Consider the following 27,861-nt stretch of genomic DNA (forward strand, 5'->3'; position numbering starts at 1 on the left):
CAACAGCTATATTATAACCGGCAATGGTAGCTTTTGATCCCTCACTTTGCCATGTTAATTCCGAAGTTAAATCGCCAAAATGTATCTTTTATATATTTCTCATTCCTTTTAATTAGACATGACTTGCTTGAAAAGAAATAGGTTCAAGTGTCAGGCTTCATGTAAAACCAGAGCTTGTGTACTAGCCAATTATACCGTATATAGTTAATCGTGAATAGTCAACCATACATAGCCCAGAGCCCATTGAAAAAAGTCAAGATTTTTACCGTTTTGCACTGATTTTTACAATTTACTGACTTCTTCTAACTGTTTTGACAAAGTCACCCAAGGGTATTTCATAAAAATTTTTAACTTTATATCCCAATTTTCCCAAAGTTTTGGTTCTCTTTTAGTGTCCAAATTTTTTAATTAAAAAAAAACAAAAAAAAATACATCTAAAATTGAATAAAAAACAAATGACTCTTGGGCATTAGTAGGAATGGTGTCCAGGAGGGCAACACCCCAAACCATATTTTGAATAACTTCTCCACTTTTTGATTTTGGGTTCATCACCTCTTTTTAAATTTTGAATTGGTTCGCAAACTGACAGAAAAACCTTAACGTGAAAAGTTTGACTTTCTTAGCTATTCTTTCAGAATGACTCCTGAAACACAAGGGTTGTTTAATTAGAACAAGAATCTTTTTTAAAGTACTAAAAAACTCAAACGTGAAAAGTGAGGTATTGAGGAAGGGGCAGCTGATTCAAACGTGAAAAGTGAAGTATTGATGAAGGGGTAGCATACGGGACCCAGAGATCGAATCATGCTGCAGCAATACACTGCAGGGCCGACGCAGGGACCTTAGTAGTCAAGTAGCGTCGTTAATGTGATACAATACAACGAAGGGGTAGCTAATTCAGAATAATTTTATGTTCATTTCAAGTTTTAATCTTGCTCCTTACTTTCAACTCATAAATTTAATTTTTTTTATTATATTGTCTAAAAAGACCATCAAGTAGCCCTTTGAGCCAGCTGTACCTTTGAGCCGGTTTTTTTTATTCAATTATCTGAAAAGACTATCAAGTAACCATTTGATCCATTTGAGCCTTTGAGCCATTGAGCCATTTTTCTTATATTCAATTGTCCGAAAAGGCCATCAAGTAACTCTTTGAGCCATTTGAATTGCTCATTTGAGTTATTGAAATTTAGTCATTTAAATGTTAAAATATTGAAATAGAAAACTTAAGACTCACAAAGTTACAAGGTCATCAAAATAAAATTAAAAAATTGAGCCCCTATACGCCTCTTAGTTTAGTTCAAGTCTGAAAACCTCAATTTTCGAAGTTTTTTACTTCTGTTGTTTCAAATTTTTGAAGCTAGAAGCATCACATCTTGTCTGTATTGCCTCGTTAAAAAATAAATAATAAAACTTATTAATTGAATTTGACTACATTTTTCGTCCTAAAAATTCAAAAATAAATAATCTGTTAATGCCCAACTACATCTTCTCATATATTTTCTCAGCTTACTTTTTGCTGATTTTTGGTTATCAAAATTTCCTTTTATTTGTTGTGATGTCCACTATACCAAAGACAGCATTACTGCATATGGGAGCCATTTTCATTGAAAATTAAATCTTTTTCTAAAGTTTTAAGATATAAATGATTGGAGGAGTTTTCACTTAACTAGTTTCACCAGTAAGATTACATTTTTACCCGATCATTTAAAGAAGTTATTTCACACAAGGGTATTAGTTTCAGGAAAAAAGATGGAAAAGCTGAAACTTACAGTTTTGCTTATAATTTAATTTGATCCAGTATTTTTATTATGTTTTCCATCAGATAATACAATTACAGCTATAAAAGGTCAATAAAAAAGCGGAAATTTTTCTCCCATTCCTTTTTCAAAATATAATCCTAAAAGCTACGATATCCTACATTTCACTCAGACATTAAGCAAGTAAGTAAAACAAAAGATTTGATTTAGTCTTTATGTTTTAATACATTTTTTTGAGCCAAATGCAGAGAATTTTATTAAAAATACATTTTACAGAAATCAATCTGATTAAGAAATAAATCTTAAATTAAGAGACATTATTATAAAAAATGAAGTAAAATCTAAAGTGAATATTCATACTACTAAGTCATACTACAGTAAATAAAAGTAAAATATGAACCAAACAGTAAAGATAACGATGAGGATTTTTTTTTGTCTCTTTGAAAGTTTGCAATTTTGGCCATTTTCATTATTTTTGTAATTTTGGAAATTTTCTAAATATTATCTTAATATAGTCTTTCAGTACGAATAGCTCTTGTCCAATCAAAATCTCCTACCTTCCTTGTGAGAACTCATGTCTAAACATAAAAATCAAATTACATTATTGATTAAATCCAATCTTCAAATTTTTATTTTCTTCATATTCTACTGATTTAGGTTCAACTGTTTCAGGGGGTATTTCACTCTGCATCAAGTATTAGAGGGGGATTTTTACATTTGGGAAGAAGGCAATGCTGGACTCTTACCCTTCAGAGTGCAATTGACAGGAATATGTTTGTGATTAGTGAAGTATATAAGTAACCGAGAGCTCAATGGGAGGAGTTTGCGGTTGGTTTAGGTCGAACTTTTGATGAGATCTAGATGTAGATTTAGATGTTAGATATGGAAACAACAGCATAAAATCAGGAAAGTCTCTTCAGTTGGGATGACCGTTATATCATAGTAATCGTATCACAGTAATCTCGAATTTTACAGTGGTAATTGCAATATCTGGCTGGAATCAAAATAAAAGAAGTAACAACAAACTTTTACATACGGAACAATTAGCTTCGCATAGTGGAAGCCTGGGGGGGAATCATCCGACGCTTCCTATATATTCTTGTAGATTCTTCTAGGCAACAATCTAAAGTGAGTTAACTTTCAGCTTGTCCTACAGTGAAATTTCACTAAACATCGCCTCAAACCAAATAACAGCCACTACCGAAACTCGAACCAGCGACTTTTCGCTTGTGATTTCGGCACGAAAAGCCGAAAAGCTTTTCGGCTTTTCGGCACGAAAAAGATTTCGGCGCGAAAAGCCTTGTGTACATCCTAACCATTCGGTTAGGATGTACATAATAAAAACGCTTTGATAAATTTAACCAGAAATAAAGAAAGGAAAAAGAGGCAAAATTCAGTTATCTTTGGTTTTCCCTTGAAAAGTCACATCTTTCATGGAAAGCAATGTTGTAACACAATTCTTTATTTTTAGTTTCGATGATTAAAATTCAGGCCAATGGCTCGAACAGCGACAGAAATGGACATTCGATTCTATATTTGAACGTACAATTGCAAAAGATATTCTAAAGTTGAATTTGGATGAAAACAGAGTTATAGAAAATTGTGAATGACGATAGAAAGGGTGGTTCCGAAAAATGGTAGGAAAATCCAAAGTAGCAACGAAGGTTTTAAAGATTTGACAAATTGAAGATTTGACTAATTTAAAAAAAATTTATCCATCAAGAACTATGAATTTAGATAAGATAAAATATATTCTTAAACAATAAAAATAATAACGAAGTTCCATTCTGTTTCGAAAGATTTCAGAGCAAGCTTTCTTATTATTAAATAAAAAAAAACTAGTTTTTTTAACTGAAAGTAAGGAGCGACATTAAAACTTAAAACGAACAGATATTACTCCGTATATGAAATGGGTTGTCCCCTCCGCAATCCTTCACTCTTTACGTTAAAGTTCTTAATTGTTTTAAAAAGTAGAATTGTGGCGAAGAGTCAAACTTTAGCGTAAAGAGCGAGGGATTGCGGAGGGGACAACCCATTTCATATACGGATTAATATCTGTTCGTTTTAAGTTTTAATGTCGCTCCTTACTTTCAGTTAAAAAAACTAGTTTTTTTTTATTTTTCTAACAAGGAGCAACTTACATAAGTTACAATCCTTTCTCTGGGGGCTATGGAGGATTTTTCAACCCTTAAGTTATATCAATTTGAATTTAGGACTATTTTGAACAAAGGGTTATTTCAAAATTTTTATAAGATGCATTTGGGAGGAAAATGCACAATGGGTGGGGGGGGGGGCTTATTACTTTTTGATCATTTTTGATCATTTTTAAGACCACGCCGTCCGTAGAAGCTTTATACCTATATGTTAACGATGGACTGCTAGTATAACTTAAAGCCCTTTCCCCAGGGCTGGGGGTGCTCAGACCCGGAACCATAGCTATTTGACATTTGGACGATTTTAAGCAAAATGGCTAACTCAAAATTTTGATCGAAAGCATTTAGAGAAAAGGGGTGGGGTTGCTTACCGTCTGATTGCTCTTGACTTTTGAAAATGGGGCTAGAACTTTCAATTTAAATCGAGGCTTTTCCGAAGTCTATACGATTATCCCTTCGGTAAAAACCTTATATATGAACATTGGACAGCTTGCATAACTTACAGCCCTTGCCCTTGGGAGAGTGGGAGGTTTTGTCAGCTCCCGATGAATAATTATTTTAATTACTTATTCTCTTGACTATTTTGGACATAATGGCAACCTTAAATTTTGATTGAATGCGTTTGGGGAAAATAGGGCGTGAAAAGAGGGGGGTGGGCTTGATGCCCTCCAATCACGTTTGACTCTTAAAAGACCACTATAAATTATTATTTACAATTGAATGAGCCCCCCTCTGAAGTCTATAACACCACCCCTTGCATATGAAGTGTCCTTGGAGAAAAAAATTGAGCCTTATGGTCTTATGGTTGGCGGAGGGGGGGGCCAGTCACCATCAGATAACTTTTGACTCTTTAAAAGTGAACTGGAACTTTCAATTTCTAATTTTTTGAGTCTCCTCCGAAGTTTATACGACCAACTTTTCCGTGATAACCTTATATACCCCGGGGCATAAGTTACGACCCTTCCTCCGGTTTTTTTGGGGAGGGGGATTATGTGGACCCCCCAATTTTCGTCACCTGATCTTTGGAATATCTCAAACAAAATGGCTATCTCAAAGCTTTGATCGGATGCATTTGGGGAAAAGAGGGGGGGATTCATGCCCGACCATCACTTTCGATGACCCTTAAAAAGGTGAACAGAAATTTCAATTTCCAGTCAAATGAGTCACAACGCTTCCCCTGGGTTCTTGGGGGGTACGTTGGCCCTGAAGTTTTTGCTATCTGATCGCTGTATTATTTCAATTAAATTGGCAATCTCAAATGTTTGATCAGATGCATTTGGAGAAGTTGCCTTTTAAAGTTGCCCTACAATCTTTTCTGTCCCTTAGAGAGGGCATTAGAACTTCTAATTTCCGGTGAAATTAGCCCTCTCACAATATTCTAGGATCATATGGTCGATACGATCACCCCTGGGAAAAAACAAGCAAAAAAAAACAACAACAAAAAAATACGCATCCGTGATCTTTCTTTTGGCAAAAATACAAAATTCCACATTTTTGCAGATATGACCTTGAAAGGACCTAGAAAAGCTTAATAACTATTCCTTTTTATGTAAATTGAGCCCCCCTCCATGGCCCCAGGGGAAAGGTCTTTAAGTTATAAAATTTGCCCATTTTTCACGCATAGTATATGTTACTAGGAAGGATTTGTACATTTTCGGGTTGGGGAGACGAATTTTCTGCCGGGGGTATTTTGACGAGGGAATTTTTACCTAGGGAAGAAAGCTTCAAAAGGGTGAAATTTCTAGGGGACATTATACACCGGGGGAATTTGCCAGAATTACTATTCAAAATTCTTTTTGCACGTCTTCATTTCTCTTTTTGACTCAATTTTACGCGTGGAGTTGTTAAGAGTAATTGTCCGGGGGTTAATTTTCACCGAGATTGGATTGTCTAGAGGATATTTCCGTGGGGAGGGGATTTCCAAGTGGAGGTGGGGCCAGATTTCCTGGTATTATTTAATAAAAAACAGAAATTAAATAAAAAAAACAAGTTTTTTTCAGCTGAACTTAGGAAGCAACATTAAAACTTAAAACGAACAGAAGTTATTGCGCAATGAAGGGGATTGTCCCCTTCTCAAAATCTCGTTGTTTGATTAGGGAAACCTCCTTCATATATGTCATAATTTCTGTTTGTTTTAAGTTTTAATGCTGCTCCTTACTTTCAGTTGAAAAAACTTGTTTTTTTAATAAAACATTGGATCCGTATGGCCTTTATTATATTGGATCCGTATGGCCTATATTATAATTAAATATTATATTAGCTTGTTTTGAGAGAGCAATGAGACATAGGTTTTTAAAAAGGCAGATCAGCCATGATACTTCAATGAAGGTGTCAGGGCAGCTCGGAAAGTCAGTACAACTCCAATATAAAGAGGGTAAATATAAGAACGAAACATCTAGAGAATATCTTGAGAAATACAATATTTGGAATCTGCATTTTAAAAGTAACAACGATTTGAATCAATTAGGTATAAGGAAATTAATAGCTATCAAAGGAAAACTTTTTCTCGAAGAGCATATTTTCTTAACTTCCGAAGAAATTTCTTAAAATGAAATAGTCGTGAGCTAATTACCTACTACTCTTAAAAAAAAAAAAGTAGAAACATAAAACCTGCTCCTGAAGTAATAGAGTACTGGTTTGAACACTTTGCAGCTAGTTCTCTCCAGAACCCTAGAGTTCCACACAAATTCTCTTAAACTTTTGTTTGAAATATTACAAACAATCAAATATTGTGCTTTAACTGCTAATATTATTTGTTTTAAATGTATATAAACTGCTAATAAGCGTAATCAGATTATCAGCACTTGGAGTTATATTTACTAGATTTTTTCTTTGACAAAATCCATATACAATTTGCTAAATTTTTTTAGTATTATTTAGAGTGTCTGCGGAGGAAGATGGAATGAAGGGGCCAGACTACATACCACCCTTTTGAAAGGCCACGCTGCTAATCAATTTGTGTTACACTTGGAAGCAATTCTTGAAGACTTGCCCCCTCCCCCACCTTCCTTGGTAAATTTTGTGAGTAAGCCAGGATTTTACATAAAAAAATCATATAACCATATTTGGAATCTTCTAGGTTCACTCATTTTAAATCGGACAGGAGGCAAATTTCATTAGAGCGTAGCAATGGATAGCAATAGAAAATAATAAACAGTAAATTACATTTGATTTCATAGCTAAATACTGACACATCTAACCTAATTTTTATTAAAACGGTATAAACAAAAAATTGGTATAATAAATAATAAAAACATAAAGAAATTCACGAGGAAGCTCAAACACAAAGAGGTCCAACAATATGAAAACCTTTCACAGCATTTAATTTTTAATGTATTAAGACTGTGGTAATAAATAGTGTCATCTACTTAAATCTAAGAATAATACTATTTATTTCTATATTTGGTCCAGTCTCATTTTTGCTTATATATTACTAATTATTTTATATTCCTACAGTTTTGTTCATAAAACATAATATTAGAAAGGGATAATATTTATTCAAATGTTAAATCAACACTTAATTGGTAAAATAAAAAAGAAACAATTTTATGAGTCAAAATGCTACAAATAATCCCAGTAAAATTGACTTTTTTATTTTATGGATTTATATGAATTTTCTCAGTTTTGAAGCACTTATAACTCAAGAAACTGTCTTTGAGATTGTAGCGCTCTCAAAAATATGTTTAATATCTTTCATTTAGAAATCGTTATTCAGCAACTAAAGCTTGCCTCTAACTTAAATATTTTTCACGGCCAAAAAAGCAAGTTAGGATTGGATAGCCTAGAAAATTAGACTTTGCAGTATTAAAGCAAAATAATCAATTTTAAAGATCCAAGTTAGCTTTAATTTAATATTTGTCAGTGCACTTGTTAAATAATGTTTGGAGTTTCAGATGCAGAACGTAGTTGCAGAATCCTATTTCAGCATAATTATATGAAAGGGCTCAAAATATTTGATTTATTTACATATAATATTGAATCAATTCTATATTACTTTGCTTCCAGCGTCCTTTCAGTCCTACTGGGAGATTGTTAAGTACACACTGAGTCACTGGTCTTACAACTGATTACAAGACTTGTATTCTTATGTATACTTACATAGGTGTAAGGTATATCTTAAGACTTATATAATTGCATGCTTATACAATTATAGCCGAAAATCTCGAGTTTAATATTAGTCACTAAATTTTTAGAGGCTTTACGTCCAAAGTTGCTTTTCTAGGCTTGCGCCATATTAACACAGAACCATGCATTTCTTTTTTAGTCTTATTTAGCTTCAATAATTACTGCATTTAATTAAAATTTCAATTTAAGAATAAAAAAGGAAGAAGCAGAAGAAAAAGAAAAAGAAATTGAATGCTACCTTTTTTGCTTCTGAAAGATCAATTTGTGACGAATCTTCGACAAAATAACGCATCATTATTACAACCAGATACGGAACGTGGCAAAATAAGGTGACACCAAGGATTGTAGCCTATAAAAGAAAAACATAAGTTACTAAACACAGGATTAAATACTTATTTTCTTAATGCTATTTTTGATTTCACAGTCATTATCGAAATTAACCAGTACATTAATTTTTGGACTACTGTTAGAGTCTCTATGATATACTCAAAATCTTTTTATTTACCCGACTATAAATTGCAGCCACATCTTGGATACAGTGATTCGAACTGGCGGTTGTACTTTTATTTTTAATCTTGTTGTAATATACCTCTCTCAAAAGTTATGGATTTTAGAGAGAGAACAAATAGCTACACTGTAATCAAACTATCTCTTGTTCCTGGGACATTAAAGAACAAAGGACGGTTTCGTAAGAACTTTTTTTTTCTTGTATTTGTGTTATCTGTTTTTGTGTTTTTTTTGTGTTCTTTGTGTTATTTGTAGTTCTTTGTTTTTCTCCTTGTATTCCACTTTTTCCCTTTTGTAAGTGGGTAAGAAATAAATTGTTATTATTATTATTATTATTATTATTAAAAAACACACCTCGAAAAAAGTACTTGCAAAATATTTTGTCAAATCAGCAATCACAATGAGCTTTTACAGTTCACTGATTCTAAAGTCAAATACATTTAGTTTAAGCTCTAGCAATTTTAATAATTCAATTTCGAATAAAGTATTCTTTGGAAGTTTACTCAAATTTTTTTGCTTCGTATATATATATATATATATATATATATATATATATATATATATATATATATATATATATATATATATATTGATTTATTTATAACCCAATTATATATAAAGGTAAATAGTACCGTAAACACAAACAAAAATCGACAATAACATTACACACACAAAAAAACAATAAATCACCAAAAATAATTAAACAACAGTAACAATAATATTAGTTAATATTAATGAAACAACCTAATTAAACAATGATGAGGCGATAAACGCCGATACGCTGTTTCTGAAATCTTTTTGTGTAAATATATCTTCCAAAATGACCAATCATTATATAGATCCTTAACATTAAGGCCGTCTTACCCAGTTAACTAATAAAAACTTCAGTCAAAGGATCCCCAAGAACGAGAGATCTTTTCATAGCTCACAATTATTTTCATGAAAAGAGTGTTTTTTTTCTAACTTTGGACACTACCTAACGACTACTTTGCTTAAAATAGAATTTTAATTTTGGGATAGAACTCACGAATTGACATCGAGAAAACAACACTCCCTATTTCAGGCCTTAAACAGGGGCACAGCAATGAAGATACAGGATCTTAATATGAAATTCAACATTCTTGATACAAACCCTTGATTTTTGGCCTCGTTATAATCTTGCTTCCATATTTTCATGCAATAGTCCAAGAGATTCCAAATATTCATCAGCCGAAGGGTGCCGTTAGGCCCAAAACTAGCCCTGCCTGTGCTATTTACTAACACAGGCTTGATAAAATTAAAAAAAAGTTATCGCCAGGAGACGGGGGAAGTTTAAAAAAAAGTATAAATAAACTTAATGCATGAAGTACCTAGCAAAGTTCAAACAGAACGTTAAAATTTCAAGGGAGATGGGGACCAAACGACTTAAGGACCCAACCCCTCTACACATACCTGGATTATTTCTTATAGTTGATTATAAATTAGTGGTTTCAAATTTTATATTTTATAGGCACTTGATGATGCCAAAGATTGTTTTTATAACGAAATATCCTTTTAAATTATTATTTTCGATGTTCCAAAATTAAAGTTTATTTTCGTGGGTAAACCTCAGCCATGTGGAGGAAGCTGCATTGTTGCAGTAGATTCCGAGAAGAAAATGTGATATGTATACACCCCCTTCCTCGACCAAAATTTTGACGAAATTACATTCCTGCTTACAGCGCTGTTATCACTAATAGCTGTTAAAATTTAGTCCGTACAAAGGCTAATTCTAAACACTCTTCACAATTCTTTAAAGAAGACTTTTCAATTCAACAGTGTTGATCATAAAATATTAATTTTCTTTTCTCCTTTCATTTACTCATTAATTGACACTCGAGTTATGTCTTTCTTATTCTCAAGGTTCGTTTATCGACACTAAGAATACCAAGATTATCCAATTACGATCTTTGCTTCCACTTGGCATTTGAAGTGTCTACATCACTCCTAGGATTACAAGTGCTAAGGGGCTGGAAAGACTTATATTTACGTCAGAATTTCTTCCGCCGAGTAAATTCAGAAAATTGGAATTGCTCAATATCTTGAATAGGTCTGAATTTCCGATTCTAACGATCACAGATAGAAAAAATAGCAAGGGCAGCAGCTCTTATTGGGTAAAGCACAATTGTTTAAAGATACTTTTCAGTTGAACAGTTCGATCAGAAGATATTTTGTTATCTCCTTCCATTCACTCAGTAATTGACACTCGAGCTATGGCTTTCTCACCCCTCAAGCTTTGTTCATCAACACTAAGAATACCAAGATTGTCCAATTACGATCGTTACTTCCACTTGGCATTTCAAGTGTCAACATTACTCCTTGGATTAAAATTAAATACAAAAATTTTTTTTTAACTTTAACTGGGGCCTAGGTGCCCTCCAATTTTTTTGGTCACTTAAAAAGGGCACTAGAACTTTTAATTTCCGTTAGAGTGAGCCCTCTCGTGGCTTTTAGGACCATTGGGTCGATACGATTCCCCGAAAAAAAAAAAAAAACAAACAAACAAACACGCACCTTTCGATGCCAAGTCGCATGATCGGTCTTCCGGCAAAAAATACGAAGTTCCACATTTTTAAATATATGGGCTTGAATCTTCTACAGTAGGGTTCTCTGACACGCTGAATGCGATGGTGTGATTTGGTAAGATTCTATGACTTTTAGAGGGTGTTTTTCCCTATTTTTTAAAATAAGGCAAATTTTTTTCAGGCTCCGAACATTTGGATGGGTAAGACTAACTTTGATAAAACTTATACATTTAAAATCAGCATAAAAATACCATTCTTTCGATGTATCTATTAGCATCAAAATTCCGTGTTTTAGAGATTCGTTAACTATTGAGCCGGGTCGCTCCTTAGTACAGTTCGTTACCACGAGCTGTTTGAAAGTGCTAAGGGACTTGAAAGACTTATACCACCAAGTAAATTCAGAAAAGTGGAATTGCTCAATATATTTGATAGTTCTGAATTTCTAATTCTAACGATCACAGATAGAAAATATAGCAAGGGCAGCAGCCCTTATTGATTAAAACACAATTGTTTAAAGATGCTTTTCAATTGAACAGTTCTATCGGAAGATATTTTGTTGTCTTATCTTCTTTCATTCACTCATTAATTGACATTCGAGCTATGGCTTTCTTACCCCTCAAGGTTTGTTTATCAACACTAAGAATACCAAGATCATCCAATTACGATCTTCGCTTCCACTTGGCATTTGAAGTGTCTACATCATTCCTAGGATTACAAGTGCTAAGGGGCTAGAAAGACTTATATTTACGTCAGAATTTCTTCCATCGAGTAAATTCAGAAAAGTGGAATTGTTCAATATCTTGAATAAGATTGAATCTCTGGTTCTAACTATCATAGATAGAAAAACATAGCAAGGGCAGCAGTTCTTATTGCCAGTTGCTAATCATTGAAAGTTTGGTAGCGATTTTTCTTCTATTATTATTTTTTCTTTAATCTAAAATACGACCTGAACTGTTTGTTGACGACACTGGTTCCATTTTAAAGAAAAAAATAATAAAAGAGTCAAAATAATAAAAATAAAAGAGTCAATTAGTCTTTTGTGTACTGCGAAAAATTGTGGAGCCGACAGAATTAGACAACATTCTGACCCAACCAACGAGTCTAAGGACATTAGCCTAGCTTTTCAGAGGTGTTTTCTAGCCAAATGTTGAATTCGAATGAAAGAAAAACCTCAAAGTGAAAAATACTTTCTATCTATTCCAACTGCATTTTTGCTTGAGTAGTCGTGCTCATAGTATTGGGAGAAAATCCTATCCTAAGCGTGAAGAGTGCGGGGGGGGGGGACTGATTTTTTTGAGTTTTGAGACTTTAGTACAGTGTTTTTTATTTACAGTCTAAAACGCATAAAATTTTTCTTTGATCTTATTTCAGTGTTTAAGGTACATTAGTCTAATATTCATTACTTTTTACAGCTATTTTCAGTCTCTTTAATCCATTTCTTTTAAATGTATTAAGTGGCGAGCCACTTATTGATTTTACAAATCAAAATATCCCTTTGATAAACGAAGAAATTAACCCAAAAATTACTAACGCTTTAAAAGCTTTATTAAGGCATGATTTTCTTCTACGCTTGAGTCACAAGGGGTTCAGTACTGCTGTCAAAATAAAGAGCAAAGTTTTCCATATATTTTCTTTTTCCAGGCCACTCCGCAAGGGAGGGCTGATCACAAAAGCTTAACAGTGGTTCACTCGATTAGAAATTGGAAGCTTTACTGGACTTTTTAAGATTCGGAAGTGATTGGATGGCAACCTGTTAACTCCCGTACTTTTTTTTAACCGCGCCCTCCCCCCAAGACATCTGATGAAAATTTTGATATAGCCATTTTTTTCAAAATTATTGAAGCGCTCAATAAATATACCTCTAGGGATGACACGAACCCCAGAACTCCTGGAGCAAGGGTAATAGACTATGCATGTACGTTTTGTTGGGAGGTGGATGCAAAGGAGCCCAAAAACGGGTCAAAAACTTGTTATTCTTAATTAGCTGAGGGGGCAAAAGTAAATTGAAAGACGTTGTGTGTATTCAGTTCGTCGAAAGACCACGTCTGCGTTATTTTTGGAACAGCTTCTAGGATGGAACTGAAAGTTTAGGCACTGTTGGACAAAGGAGGAGGGTGAGGGTAGGGCAAGAGAAACTTGAATTTGGTGTTGGGGGAGTAGAAGGGGAAAAATGATTTATGTCCCCAATAAAAAAAAATTAAAGATTTTCTACTAAAAGTTCCTATGAGACTCGCAGTTTATGCATTGTAAAGTAGCGAGATAAATTAAAAGACACTATCTACTCTCAGGTTGTCAAAATGGAATAGATGAATACCTCAGGAGTGGCTAAGGATATTATTGAGAAACTTCCTCCAATTGTAAGGGGGTTGTTGAACTACATCAAAATACACTACGCGCATCCAGGTCATCAAAACACTATACTTATGATATTTCTGGAACGGAAATTAATGGCTTAAGGAATCCAGTTAAAACGTTGAGGAAGTATTAGAAGGAGAAAGTAAAGTAGGTTCTAAATTTTACTTGGGGGGGGACTATCAATGACAAGACGTTTTGGAAGAAAATGTGGTTATATTGATCCTTACTACAAAAAATTTCTTTTTTTTTTCACACTGATTTGCTTTAAAATTTTACGGCATAAAGAAACTTAGAATTAAATTATAGAATCAAAAGAACCTTTATCAGGAAACAAGTCCATCTGTGTTGATTCTTGATGTACTATTTCCATTTTATTTTTTTAAACAAAAAAACATATTTCTTTTTGATAAAGAGCCTTGAAGCGTATTAAATAAAAGAAAGAAGCAGTTACAACAAAATACAACTCAGAATGAGTCTTATAACAAAATACTTGACTAATATTCGTCAATAGGCTACCCAAAGTTCTAAAAGGTAGGGGGGGGGGGGGTGTAATGGAAGTTTCAGTCGTATAGAAGGTTAAAAATCATACAGAGTTTTCAGCCTTTTGAATAATATATATCGTAATTTGTGTTTGATTTAAATTTGACTTAAAAAAATTACTTTTTTCTGCCCGTTAATTATTTTGATATTTCTGTTTATTTTTTTTTTGAAAAAGTACCTTTTTTTTAAAGAGATGCTCTTATGAAATTAATGTTAAAAACGGGAAATCTAGCCGAGGCAGGGTTACCTTGAACCTGGATTATCTTGCAGAGATAAAGCGAGCTGTCAAAACCGTAATAAGTAATTTCACTATGACACTAAACCACACTTTAACTAATTAATTTTAAATTAATTTTAATTTAATTTAAACTTAACCAATTTTTAATTTAATTTAATTAAATGTTAAATTAATCAAACTAATTACTAATTTAATTAATTAATTTCATTAATTTATGAAAGTAATTTACTGATGCAGTAAATTATAATAAATTTATAGGGTTTTATACCCTCAACTTTTGTAAAACAAATACTAACACGATGTAATATCCAATTTGACCTTGAAGTTTGACTTAAATTTGACTTATAATATGAATTAATTTTGCTCGTTTTTGTTTTAATATCGTCTAAACTTTTCGTTTGAAAATCGTGCTACTTTTTGGAAAGTATTTAGAAAGATCAGTAGCAAAAATGAGAAATCTAGCCTTAGCTGGATTGTCTTGAAACTGGATTAACGAGCGGTATTACAGCAAGCTGTTAAAGCCGTAATTTCATTAATTACTATAATGATACTTAATTAAAATGATGCTCTAAATTACTATCAATCTGTAGCATTTTACATTAACAAGTTTTACCAAACAAATACTGACACAGTATATTATTAAAGAACTCAGTTTTTTAAATTAATAATTACTTTCAACCAGGTGTAATTGCTCGCTTTAATTACCACTGGCTGCCTATAGACTATGAATTCAGAAATTAGGGATGATATTTTACGTTCCTACCACAGCCTTGGAACTGCTAATTTATGTGGTTGACTAAGAAATAAATTCCCACGTCTTTAGATTCTCAGCTCTTATGATTGCCTTTTATGGAATGCTTGCTGCAAAAAAGGGACTGCACTTCATTTATGAGACTAGTTGTCTAATGAGAGGGACTGAGTACAAAGCCTACGTGCAAGAGTTCAACTAAGTAGCCAATAAAATAGCTTTGAATTACAAAAAGGGGGTATAACAGTCCCGATCCCCCACCTATAAACGTCCTTTTTCTGATGGATGACGTTGGATTTCTCTTTCAGATTTTGTTATGTTTTTATCTCTTTTTTCGGTTTTAATTCTTTTTTTTTTTTTTTCATCTCTTTGTTTTGTTGTTTTATTTAGCTTTTAAATCATTTTATCTGTTATGACTTATGTTTGGGCCCCTTTTTTAATTTTACAACATTATTTGTTTCCTTAAAGCTAATGTCTTGATCTGGCTTATTGATTCATATTTCAAACTTCATGATCCTTGTTCTTACGAGTAAACAGTACAAACTCAGACTATTTTTTGAAAAAAAATATCTTATCTATATCTACAAACTCACTCAGTACAAACTCAGTCTATTTTTTGAAAAAAATATCTTATCTATATCTACCTTATCTAAATTTTTTTTTTCAGAAACAAGATATCATCCTAAAAAAATTTAACAGTAATAAGGAGGAAATTAATATTAAAGGTAGCAAGCACATACGTAGATGGGGAAGTGACCATACGACTGGTGTCTATCTCCATGAAACTTCGAGTTTTTTCCGGTTTACACCATGATTTCTTATATTTTTAGTGCAATCGCAAAATTTTACCTTCTTGAAGTTAGGTTTCTCAATGTATATTGAACCATCTCTCCTCCCGAAAGAAATAACTGCCTATTCACCTAATAAAGACCGATCACGAAAAAACTGAACACTCTCTTAAAGATTCTTCAGCCCATAAAGAGGAGAGGGGAGCCGAACTTGTTGAAGACTTACAGATAAATAGGAAAGCTTTGATCTAAATATGTATTTTCCTGACATTACAACCTCCCCCTATCCTGGAAAAATATTTCAAACCTCCTCTCCTTTATATTCTTCGCTCTATGTAACTATGGTGGAATAACCTCTCACTAGAAGTAGTCCGCATAAAATTATATTGAAATTTCATTTAGAAGATATCCAGCCGTTTGCAAATGTAAACTTACAATTGCCAAGATTACCAACATACATGAGTGCTACCCTCAGTGAATTATGGCAGGAAGTAATTATTTTTCTTTGGTTGACTTATAAGGAATTGTTAAAAGTATATAATTTTTTATTTTTGTTTGTTAGGTTTTGGTGGGGACTCCACGTTTCACTTACTTTCTTGCATACATCAGTAACACGAGTGACACCCTCTACGCCACTTCGCCGTTGGTAAGAAGGTACGGTTAAGGGACGGAGAACATATACACGCAGCTCCATGCCTTGAAATAGAGCTCCTGGCCATTTAACATTGGTTTAATGACAGACTGATCAGCTTTAATGTGGAAAGATCAGATATAATTTATTCATGATACATACACATACATACACATACACATACAATAATGCACTATATTAATCCCCTAAAAGCTTCTTGGCCTGTGAAGTAGGTCAAGATATAAGGGTGACATATTCAGACAAAAACGTCACTTATTCGCAGAGAAAAAAAAAGTTAGAACATAATAATAAGGTAGATTTTAGAAATTAAATACATTAAATTTACTCCAATAAATCGTGCGTAAAAAAAGCTGCATCCCTCCTGTTCAAAGATCTGACACTGTCTTCACAACTTTTTCTTTATAAATGAAGTGATCATGATACTTGATCAGCTCATTTCATGAAAATTCATTTCTTTGATGACCATTCCTGCAGCACCCACATCAACCGCGTCCAATCTCACTGTGCTAAGTGTCTGTTTTACCTAAAGAAAACACTAGAACCTTTATTTTTCGTTCGAATCAGCCCCCTCCTAATATTTTACACCATTTACTTGATCATCCTTCTCGGACAAAAAGTGAAATTTCCTATTATTTTAGATTGAATCTTGAAATGTCCACTCGAGGGCAGTTGGGCCATTTTAAATTTCATGATATGATTCTATCAAAATTACAGCCCATTTTGTAGGTGTTTTCCCCCTTTCCAAAAATTACACAATTGTCTTACGCTATTGGCGTTTGATGGGGGAATTTACGACTGATGCTGAATTTTGCATAGTTGGTATCAGCATAAAAACCACATTGTTTTGATATACGTCTACACTGTTCTCAAGATTAAGCTAAATAGAGCTTCAGTGTCTAACGAAAAGCGTTACTCACTTGCTTACAGCTTTTTATGACGAAGTGAATTGATATTCGAAATTTAACAGGACGGGTATTTTAAAGACTTGAAAAATAGGTTTCACAAAACAGAAGAAGAGGGAAAATTAAAAGAAGAAGATGTTGGAAAGATAAGGTTGGAAAGGTAAGATAACTGTTTTAAATAAATTTCAAGGGGCGGGATCATGTTCCTTTAACCAGGAATGTTTTATAATAGTTTCTCAAACAAAGATTTTCCCAATCTAATGCAGGTACTACAAAAACCTGCCGTATTTACAACCAAGAGTAGATGTGAAGGATTTTTTTTTTTTTTAAAGCTTTCCAGAATCTTGACCTTAAATACCTGGATCTAGTATTTTTGTTTTTTTTTTTAAGTTAAGGGTTTTGTGATACTTCAAAAATTGCGGTATTGTCTCAGGGATCAGAAAAAGAGTGATAAGCTTTATTGAGCTAAGCATGGGACAGCTTAATGGAACTTTGTATATAGCTAGCCAAAAAGGGTCAAAGGGTCGCTTCCCAAGCCTCTTGCCTAACCTCCTCCAAAGGTGTTCCAGTGTAGTATCCTTCTATAGGCACCGGCGAAAATCCCCAGCAATTTAGTATCAAACAAAATTGCCAATTAGATAGGGCTGGTGTTTTTTTTCTTTTCTTTTTGACACTAATGTCAGTGTCCAATCTTGTAAATTTCCTATATTCCTATATTTCCCTTGAATTTTTCAGAGCGGGAAGCGGATCATGTTCCTCTTACTGGAAATGTTTTATGAGAACTTCTCAAACAAAGATGTTCCTAATCTTCTGTAAATACTACAAAAATCAACAGTGTTTACAACCAGGGGTGAATCTCCAGCATTTGTATTGAGGGCAAGAGGGGTCCATGTCCGGATAGTCAAGGGGCATGGGATATATAATAATTTTTTCTCCACATTGTTGGGGGGTCAACTGTCCTCCCTCTCACACCCCTCCCCTCCTCTCCTAACCTACGTCTATTTTTACAACCCGGACTAGATGTACAGCAATTTTTTCTTAAAAAAAAACAAAAAAACAGCTTAGCCTAAAACTTTGCTTGCAGTACAGCATTGTAACATGAGTAAATAAAACTAATGTGCCTTATTAACGAACTTGTTTAATAACGTGTGTCCATTTCCATAAAAATCAACAAACATTCATAAGCAAATTCAGTGGCCTTCACACGTTGCGTATGAATTTCATAAGTACAGTTAAGCAATTTAATAAAATTTTAAACGGACTTATTAGCATTTAAAAGACATAAAAGCGTAACTTTTCTTTTCGGGGGGCGGATCAGTGCTTTGTGTGGTTGAATAATTTACCAATTTTATGAGCATACGTCTAACCATGTTGTTAAATACCACTCTAAAAAAACTTCATTAGCTACAAGTGAACATAAAAGGAAACGGCCAAGGAGTCACCAACTAAAATTGCAGTTTCAAGAGCGAAGTTTTTCACGGTTGGAATATAGAGAGGATTACATCATTCCAGTATCGAATTACTGCTATGTAGTTTAAGTGAAGAGATTCTATTAAACAGTTCGTGGTAAGGAGCTGTAGGTAAGGAGTGATTCAGCAAAGTTTTAACAAATTTAAAAAAAGGAATTTAATGATGATAAAAGAAATTTTAATCAAGAGCATTGGCTTTATGCCAATTCCATCAATGCTTTTTGAATTCTGTTTTCTGTTTCCAAATATACAAAATTCATCAAGTTTAGTGTTATCCATCAAAAGCTAAAGCCTTAAAAAAATTTCCCGATTTTCGAAAAGGAGTAAAACACCTCCAACAAATTACACCACTAGTGAAAATCACACCATCAGATTCAGCATATAAGAGAACCCTATTCTCAGGGTTTCAATTTTATATCTACAAAAATGTGACATAGATGAAAAATGTGACATTGTATCTACATAGATGAAAATATTGACAAAATTAATGAATTTTTGGAGGTTTTCAGACTTCTGAGTGCGAGAGTACGTTTGAAAATTGACTTTACGAAGACTAAGTTGTTAAGAATAAGAGTGAGTGAAGTTGAAGAGGCAATATTGTCTAATAGAAAAATCGATGCAATAAGTAGCTCCATGCACCTAGGTAGTATTATTAGTAAAGATGGTGGGTCCAATATAGATTTTAAAAGAAGATTAGCAGAGCCCCAGGATGTTTTATTTCACAGCTGAAGAAGAATAATAAAATAAGCAAAGATTAGAGCATTGGAAAATGAGTTATGACAGTCGTCAAGTATAGTTCTAATGCGTGGGTTTTCTGAAAGCGGGAGGTGGATTTGTTAGATATTTTCCGGAAAAACTTTCTACAGATTGTTTTGGGTGCCCATCTCAATGAACATATTTTAAACAGTAAACTGTACAAAAATGAGGTTCAATCGAGCTTCCTAGTGGTATAATAAGAGAAAGGCTAAGATGGAAAAACAAATTTCTGCGTACGAAGGATGACAGATTGCCAAATATCGTCCTTGTCAGTCAACCATCTAGATCAAAATGAAAAGCAGATCGTCCCGGAATGGAGTTGGAGGAGGTCATAAAGAAATATTTAAGGGAAATTTGAAGTTCTTGGGAGGGTGTAAGGTAAAATTCTAGTTAATTGACTTCTTGCTATCTCAGAAAGGGTTTAGTTTAGGAAAATGAAACTTTCAGGGATGGGTCTACAGGCTAAAGTATGTCCCGGGAAGGTATTTTAAAGTAACCAAATGCCTAGCTGTGTTGGCCTTAGCTAGCTTGGTGCTGCAGTTAGTTGTTAGTAGTAGTAGTTGCATTTAAACGTCTCATCCGCGTGTTTTAAAGAGTTAGCCATGCTTAAAGTGGCTAATTTTGAACTGCAGGGGTTGCATTCAAGGTAGAATAAGGGCAAAAATTACCTTAATTATAACGATCAGCATCTAAAATAGTCAAAAATAAAGTCTCTGGTATTAAAAAATTAGTAAAGCTATGCTAGTGAACATCCTATTTTTCAAACAGCTAAACCACATTTTTCTCCAGAAATAAACTGATAAATTTCTTAAAAATAATACGTCAGTGCAACTTTGCTTGTATACTCATGTTCTTGCAGCCTAGTATTACACATAAATTTTATAATTTTAGTTTTAATAAAGTGAGAAAACCGACAGATTGCATTGACCTATTCTTCCACTTACCTTCCAACATTGACCAGATACAGTAAAAATTTCGTTTCTAACGAAAGACCTTAAAATGACTTGGAACGGGGCTAATTATAATGTGAACAGGAAATGAATCTATGACCTGACGTCACACCTGATAGGAGGGGGGAGATTTGGAAGCATAGCCCTAGGCAGGAACTTTTGAGAGAAATTACAGTAATTAACGTGTATGCGTCTTTTTGGTTAACCGTGATAGTCTATGGTTCGTTCAGTTGAATAAAACTAGTCTAGTTCTGAACAGAGTCGTTGAGAGAAAGGGAAATATTACAAAGACGTGGATATCAATGGGACAAATAAGAACGAGCAAATAAGATGTGATAAATTAATCCTCTGTAGTTTTATGCTTAGTTAGTACTCCCTCTTGGTGACCCCATCAGGTGTTGTGACAAGAGTCAAATCCTCAAAGCCCTCTTACTATTGACAACAAAAGACTCATAAGAAAAACTTGTTAATGGCCATTAACGACTTAATCAAATTTATATTCAGTACATAGAAATATATTACCATTAATTTTCAACGAATTTAAGTTATTTACTAAAGGGGAATTCCAACTAAAGCCTCGGACATTACACATATGGACTGGGAAACTCTAGGCTCAGCTCGAAATTTCTTATTCCTGGTCGGGATGTAACTCCAAGGCAAAAAAGTTCCCTAGTCAATTACGTAAGTAGTGATTGTTTGGGGCACTTGGGGATTTTTACCAAGAGCTTATCCAGGATTTATTTTCGGGGTGGGGTACTAAAAAACTTGAAAAGAACGCATTAAAAATTTGTTAAGTCCATTTTTGTTGCGTTTTTACGAGTCGGACAAAAAAAATTTGTAAGGGGAGGGGGGAGGTTCAAACCCCCCTAACCCCTTGGACACGGCCTTGATTTTTAGACTCGTATGAAGTCTCAAGATTCTTAGGATTGTGGCAAAATTTTCCAATAATTTAACTGATTTTTTGCTCAGGTTTTGACTCCCCCTTCAAAATTGCAAGGCCATATACTATCCTTCGCCCAAATAAATTTCAATTGATGTGCTATGACCTATAGGACAGAGCTATAGCACTGTATTTCCTGACAGGTTTTGAAGAATAAAACCCCAAGGAAAGAAGCCTTGCAGAAATTCTATGGTAGCTTAAAAAGGAGAAACGGAAGCAATCCTTAGGCTAAATCAGTGGTTCTCAACCGGGGTCCACATGGACCCTAGGGGTCCATGTAATATTTTCGGGGGTCCACAGGCAAAAACACAACAAATTGGGGGGTCCACAATGATATTTTGGGGGTTCATGAAGAAAACCAACTCAGAATGCTCTTTATTTTTAAGAATCTAATTTCTACTGTAATTTACATTATTTTGAATCAGTTTAGTGACCTACTCGGAATGGATATACCGATTTGGGTTTCAATTCCTTTCGAAGTTAATGTTGCCCATATAGAATTATGTTTGTAAGAGCCCCTCATCGAATTACAAAGTGATGAAATAATGTGCGTAAAATTCAAAGATGGAAAGTACAATATATGGAAAACAAATGATGTTGCTACAAAGTACCCTTTGCTTTGGGATAAAGCGCAGTTCTACGTTATTGCTTTTCCTACATCTTATCTTACTGAAGCGGGATTTAGTCGTGTTTCTCAAATTTTATCAAAAGCTTGCAATAGACTTGACATTGTGAAAAGGGGTGATAAACTATCATTAACATCGATAGAACCAAATATAAAGAAACTTGTCGAGAAGCACCAACCACACGGATCTCATTGAATAAACATGCCTTTTCCTTTTTTTTAATCACACACTTAATTTCTACTGCTTTTTTTTTATCCAGTTTAAATAAATAATGTTGGAGTGAATTAAACTTGCTGAGGAGCTCTACTCTCCATGAGCTTTAGTTGCTTACCAATTGAAGAAACTTGTAGAAGCTTGTAATATTGTAGTTATTATCACAATAAAGTAATAGTAATAATAATTATTATTATTATATTAGAATGTTTTATTTGTATTAAATTAGTTTTCATTTAAAAATAAAGCTTAATCATATGCTATTTGTTTGATAATTAAAACCTTAAAATTCATATTAGTGAAGAATAAAAAATTGTTCTTATGTCCAATAGCTATGAAGGGGTCCACCAAGGTAAAAAGAGGGGAAAAGGGGTCCATGAGGAAAAAAAGGTTGAGAACGACTGGGCTAAATGGTCAGCATGCCAGTAAATTGAAGAAGAAGAAGAAGAATATATATATCTGACTTATCTAAGATGAATGTCGTGCTTCTAAAAACAACAGGGTTCAAATTTGCTCGTAATTTTCACCAAGCGATATTATCTTTTATGGCAGATTCGATACCTGTTCATGTAAGCTGTTGATTGCTGAAAATATATTGACTACTTTTTTTTTAATGATATGCCAATCTCAAATGATTGCACACCAAATTTGTATTACCACCATCATAGATAAGGTAAAGAACAATGGATCAGATTTCCCAGAATGGTGAAGAATGATGGGGTTTAAATTATTAAATGACTCTTTGCAAAGAGTACAACTCTGGCGGATCCAGGGGGCTGGGAGACCCTGGGCACCCAAGATTTTTTCTGGCGTCCTCATTTTTGCTTATTTTTTCTGTTTTCCCTCTTTTTAAAAATTAAAATTTGTCAATTTGGTAAAATATTCACGTTCTTGTCACATTAGCCCCCTCCCCACAAAACTCAGCTGGCGCCAAAGATTTTTGTGGCGCCTCTCTGACCTCATTCCTTGTTTATTTTTTCTTTCTCCCCTTTTTTTAAATAAATTTGCCAGTTTGGTCAATTATTGGCGCCCTTGTCATACTAGCCCCCCCCAAGATTTTGCTTATTGGCTTCCTTGTCACATTAGGTCCCCCAAAGATTTTGCTCAAGATCTGTCCCCCGAGTACAAGTAATATTAAAGAAGCCAAACAACTGGCTAAGTCTAGAAGATCTTCTTTGGATGGACTATTTTTGAAGTAGGCTAAAAAGGTTGGTTCATGGATTTCTGGGTATTTGTCAATCACTAATGCCTTTTAGAGAAAATTCTATTTGGGATTTCACTCCTTCTCCAGCTTTCTAACACCACCATAACAGTGATGTGCTTTACATTGTCGTTTCCCCCCGTCCAATAGGAGGGGGTGACTCCTACAAAGGCAACTGGGTCAAAAATTCGTTGGATAACTATTAACAATCCAAAACACACTCAAGAAGTGAATTTAGCTTATTCATAGTGAAATATTCCAATATATGATGAAAATATAATTCTTTAGTAGCAAAATTATGGAAAGTACAACAAAGAATTATGGAAAGTAGCCGCCCAGAACACACTATATTAAATGCCAAACCACCTCTATATATTAAATATTTAATTAAAATATACCTGTATCGTAGTTTATTTCACGAAAGAATAAGCTAATTATAACCGAATGCGAGATAAAAACCGGTTTACTCAGATCAACAAAGCAAGCTTCTTAAGTGTGTTATGGATTATTAACAACTATCGTCCGTTGGTCATCCTTTCATTAATCTGTTCAGAATGATATGCTTCCAGATGCAAAAAAAACTTACTAAACATAAACTTTTTTGCACCAGTAATGCGCAAAAAGCTATTAATTAGTTTTACAGATTTAATGTTGACAGCCTGATTTGCTACATGATACGATACAGCTTATGAATAAATTTCATTGTAGATGCAGAAATCGACCAGAGGCGGAACTCATTTCTATCGAGCGTAAAATCTGAGATGCTCATGAGAAGTAATTTAAATGGCTGAAAATCATTCTTTGTGGGCTGTTATTATCTGACCGTTAGCTACCGGGAGAATATAAGATTTAACCAGAGCTACCAACTCTAGTCGCAATGTTCCGTCGACTCAATTAACACGTTGAATCAGTTAGAATTTATTCTCTGTAAATGTTTATTTTTTAGGAGGGGAAGGTTCTAATATTTCGTCCAAATTCTGGAAAATAATAGGGCTAACCGAGAATAATCTATAATACGAATATCTCTTTCAAACAGCTCATTGTAACGAACTGTAAGTAAGGAGCGAAACTCAATTTTGATAACCAAAAAAAAGGATTTTGATAACAATTGATACATCAAAAGAATTGGCTTTTTATGCTGATTCCATATATATAAAATTCAATAATGTAATGCTATCCATCAAAAGTTACGAGCCTGAAAAAATTTCCCTAGTTTTCAAAGCAGGGGGATAACGTACCCCAAAAGTCATCGTATCAGCAAAGATTCAGTGTATCAGAAAACCCTACTGTAGAGTTTTCAAGCTCCAATCATTAAAAATGTAAAATTTTGTGTTGTTTTTTGCCAGAAGAAAGATCACAGACACGTGTTTATTTATTTTTTTCTTTGTTTTTTCTAGGGTAGATTTTCTACAGGGAGAATTTCCAATTGGGATGGAAGTTTTCGGGAGTGAACTTTTCGGGGTAAATCTTAAACGGGGAGAATTTACCAGAGTTCATATACGAAATTCGTTTTGTTTATCTTACTTTCCCCGTTGGCGACCCTACTTTACATGTGGAGATGCTCCGGGGGAATGGTCAGCAGATATTTTCAGCGGAGTTAGAATTCTCTGGGGGATTTTTTACGTGGGGGAATTTCCCACGGGATAAATTGCCTAGGGGGGAATTATCACCGGAGAAATTTTCCATGGAGAAATATTCCCTGGGAGAAACTTTCCTTTCGGAGGGGGAAGGATTCCCAGAAAATAAACACAGGTTGAGTCCGCCATGATCTTAAATTAATAAAAAAAAACTTTCCGAAAAAGAAGTTTTTTCAAGAAAAGTAAAGGCCAGCCCCATTAAACTTAAGATCAGAAGGAATAAACCTACAATAACTCAAACTCAAAACAACCAGAAATTACTTTTAAAGAATAAATTAAACCAAAAACGAACAGAAATTAAATAAACAGTCATAGCAAAAAACATACAACAGGTACAAAATAAATGAATCAATAAATCTTGAAACGAGTAAAGTTTAAGTTGAATATGCAAACGAAGCTAAAAATGAACAAAAATACTTTGCTATTAAAGTATAAATGAAACCCAAAACGAACATAAATTAAATAAGCAGTATTAGCAAATAAACATACAATATGCACTAATATAAATTAATAAATAAATGTTAGAACGAGTAAAACTTGAATATGCAAATCAAGCTTGAGACGAACAAAAGTCTCTACAAACAAGAGTTTGGGTTTTGTCTCCTTCTCTCATTGTAAAAGTTTAAAGCTGACGGCGTCATTGGCGCTTTACTGAAAACTACAAGTGTCTTGAAAAGTCTTGGAAAGTACGAATGCAATCAAACTGAATGTTTGATATAATGCTATTAATTATTGAAAGATCATCAGTTCAAGATATTATTTCACTGTAACTCAATTTTCATTTTCAATGCTATAATAATTGGAAAAGAAAATGTTTGTGATATAATTCGTTTTCAGTGAAGCACCAGTGACGCAGTGGTGCGTCACTGGTGACGCACCACTGGTGAGTCACACTGGTGCGACTTTTACAGCAAGAGAAGGGGCATTATCCAACTGTTGTTTGTAGTGAAGCTATATTTGTCTTGAACAGTCTCGGGAAGAACTAATAAAATTAAACTGAATATTTGATATATAGCGATATTAATTGCTGAAAGCTCATTAGTTCAAAATTTAATTTTATTGTAAATTTTATGTTTATTTACGATGTTGTAATAAGTACAAAAGAAAATATTTGTATTGTAATTTGTTTCCAGTAAAGTGCCAAGGACGCTATAGGTTTTACACTTTTACAGTGAGAGTAGGGGGCTAAACACAAACTCTTGTTTGTAGTGATTTTTGTTCGTTTAAAGATTGATTTGCATATGCAATTATCACTCGTTTTAAGAATTATTCATTCATTTATAAATAATTCATATTTATACAGTACATATTGTATGTGTTGTTTACTCTGATTGTTTATTTAATTTCTGTCTGTTTTGGGTTTCATTTATACTTCAATAACAAATATTGTTGTTCATAATTCATATTTATACAGTACATATTGTATGTGTTGTTTGCTCTGATTGTTTATCTAATTTCTGTCTGTTTTGGATTTCATTTATACTTCAATAGCAAATATTGTTGTTTATTTTAAACTTGATTTGCATATTCAATTTAAAGTTCACTCGTTTTAAGATTTATAATTCATTTATATTACAACCTGTTGTGTGTTTTTTTGCTATGATTTTTTATTTGCTTTTTTTTCGTTTTATGTTTCATTTATTCCTTAATAGTGATTTCTGTTCGTTTAAGTTTGAGTTATTGTAGGTTTTTATTTCTTCTGATCTTAGGTTCAATGTGGCCTTTACACATTGCAGCCTAAGGGTTTAGCAGCCTAAGGGTTTTAGCCTTTTAGGTTTAGCAGCCTAAGGGTTTTAAGCCTTTTCAACTTGCAGCCCAAAAAAAATTATATGCCTTGGGGCATAACTTACAACACAAATTCTCAGGCTCGGGGGAGGGGGGGTTGTATAAAACACTGAGCTTTTGTTATATGATTTTCGGTATATTTTTGACATAATTAAAATCTCTTTCCTTTTTGATTACTTTTGACTCTCAGAAAGGGAACTAGAACTTTCGATTTCTAGTCATTTGAGTCCCCTCCGAAGTCAACCTTTTTTAAAAAACTTTATATGCCCCGGGGCATAGCTTACAACCCTCCTCCCTGGCTATGGGGGGATATGTTAACCCTGAATTTTTTATCTTTATTTTTATTTTTAAAATTTTCTTTTATCGTTGGATTATTTAAAACTAAATGACTATCTCAAAATTTTAATTAAATGCGTTTGGGGAAGAAAGGGCCCTGCGGGGAGGGGGAGGTCTAGTTGCCCTCCAATCACTTTTGAATTAAAAAAAGCACTAGAAATTCCGATTTACAATCGAATAAGCCCCCTCCGAAGTTTACTCTACCATCCCTTCCATAAGAGCCTTATTTGCCCTGGGGACATAACTAACAACACTTGCCCCGGGCTCAGAGGAGGAGAGGCTACGTTATCCCTAGTGTTTTAGGTATATGGTTCCTGATCTATTTTGAACAAAATGGCTATATAAAAATTCTATCGAACTTATTTGGGGAAAGAGCGTTGGTTGGGGGGGGGGCAAATATCATCGAATCGCTTTTGACTCTTAAAAAGGAGCTAAAACTTTGAATTTTTAATTATTTGAATCCCCTGTGAAGTTTATACGACCAATTCTTTCATAAGAACTTATATGCCCCCGCGGCACAAGTCATAACCCTTAGTTCCACCGATTTTTTTGGGTGGGGGAGTGAGGGTATTTTGATCCTGGAGATTTTTTTATCCTCCTACCTCTGATGCTTATACGAACACCCCTTAAAACATTATCTGTC

General features: G+C 33.8%; 1 protein-coding gene and 1 long non-coding RNA gene across 2 annotated transcripts in view; one reads left to right on the forward strand and one right to left on the reverse strand.

Annotated features, from left to right (window-relative positions):
- The window catches only part of LOC136037242 (adenosine receptor A2b-like), a 51,203-nt gene that overhangs the window by 11,539 nt on the left and 11,803 nt on the right, over window positions 1–27,861 (reverse strand). The window contains exon 3 of the mRNA XM_065719857.1: window positions 8,271–8,381. Within this exon, the coding sequence (XP_065575929.1) occupies window positions 8,271–8,381 (111 nt within the window). The remainder of the gene's footprint in view (window positions 1–8,270; window positions 8,382–27,861) is intronic.
- The window catches only part of LOC136037243 (uncharacterized), a 303,458-nt gene continuing 292,900 nt past the window's right edge, over window positions 17,304–27,861 (forward strand). Inside the window, exon 1 of the long non-coding RNA XR_010619894.1 lies at window positions 17,304–17,465. This is a non-coding gene — a long non-coding RNA (uncharacterized LOC136037243). The remainder of the gene's footprint in view (window positions 17,466–27,861) is intronic.

Source organism: Artemia franciscana, chromosome 16 (assembly GCF_032884065.1).
Source record: "Artemia franciscana chromosome 16, ASM3288406v1, whole genome shotgun sequence".
Classification (NCBI taxonomy): Eukaryota; Metazoa; Arthropoda; class Branchiopoda; order Anostraca; family Artemiidae; genus Artemia; species Artemia franciscana.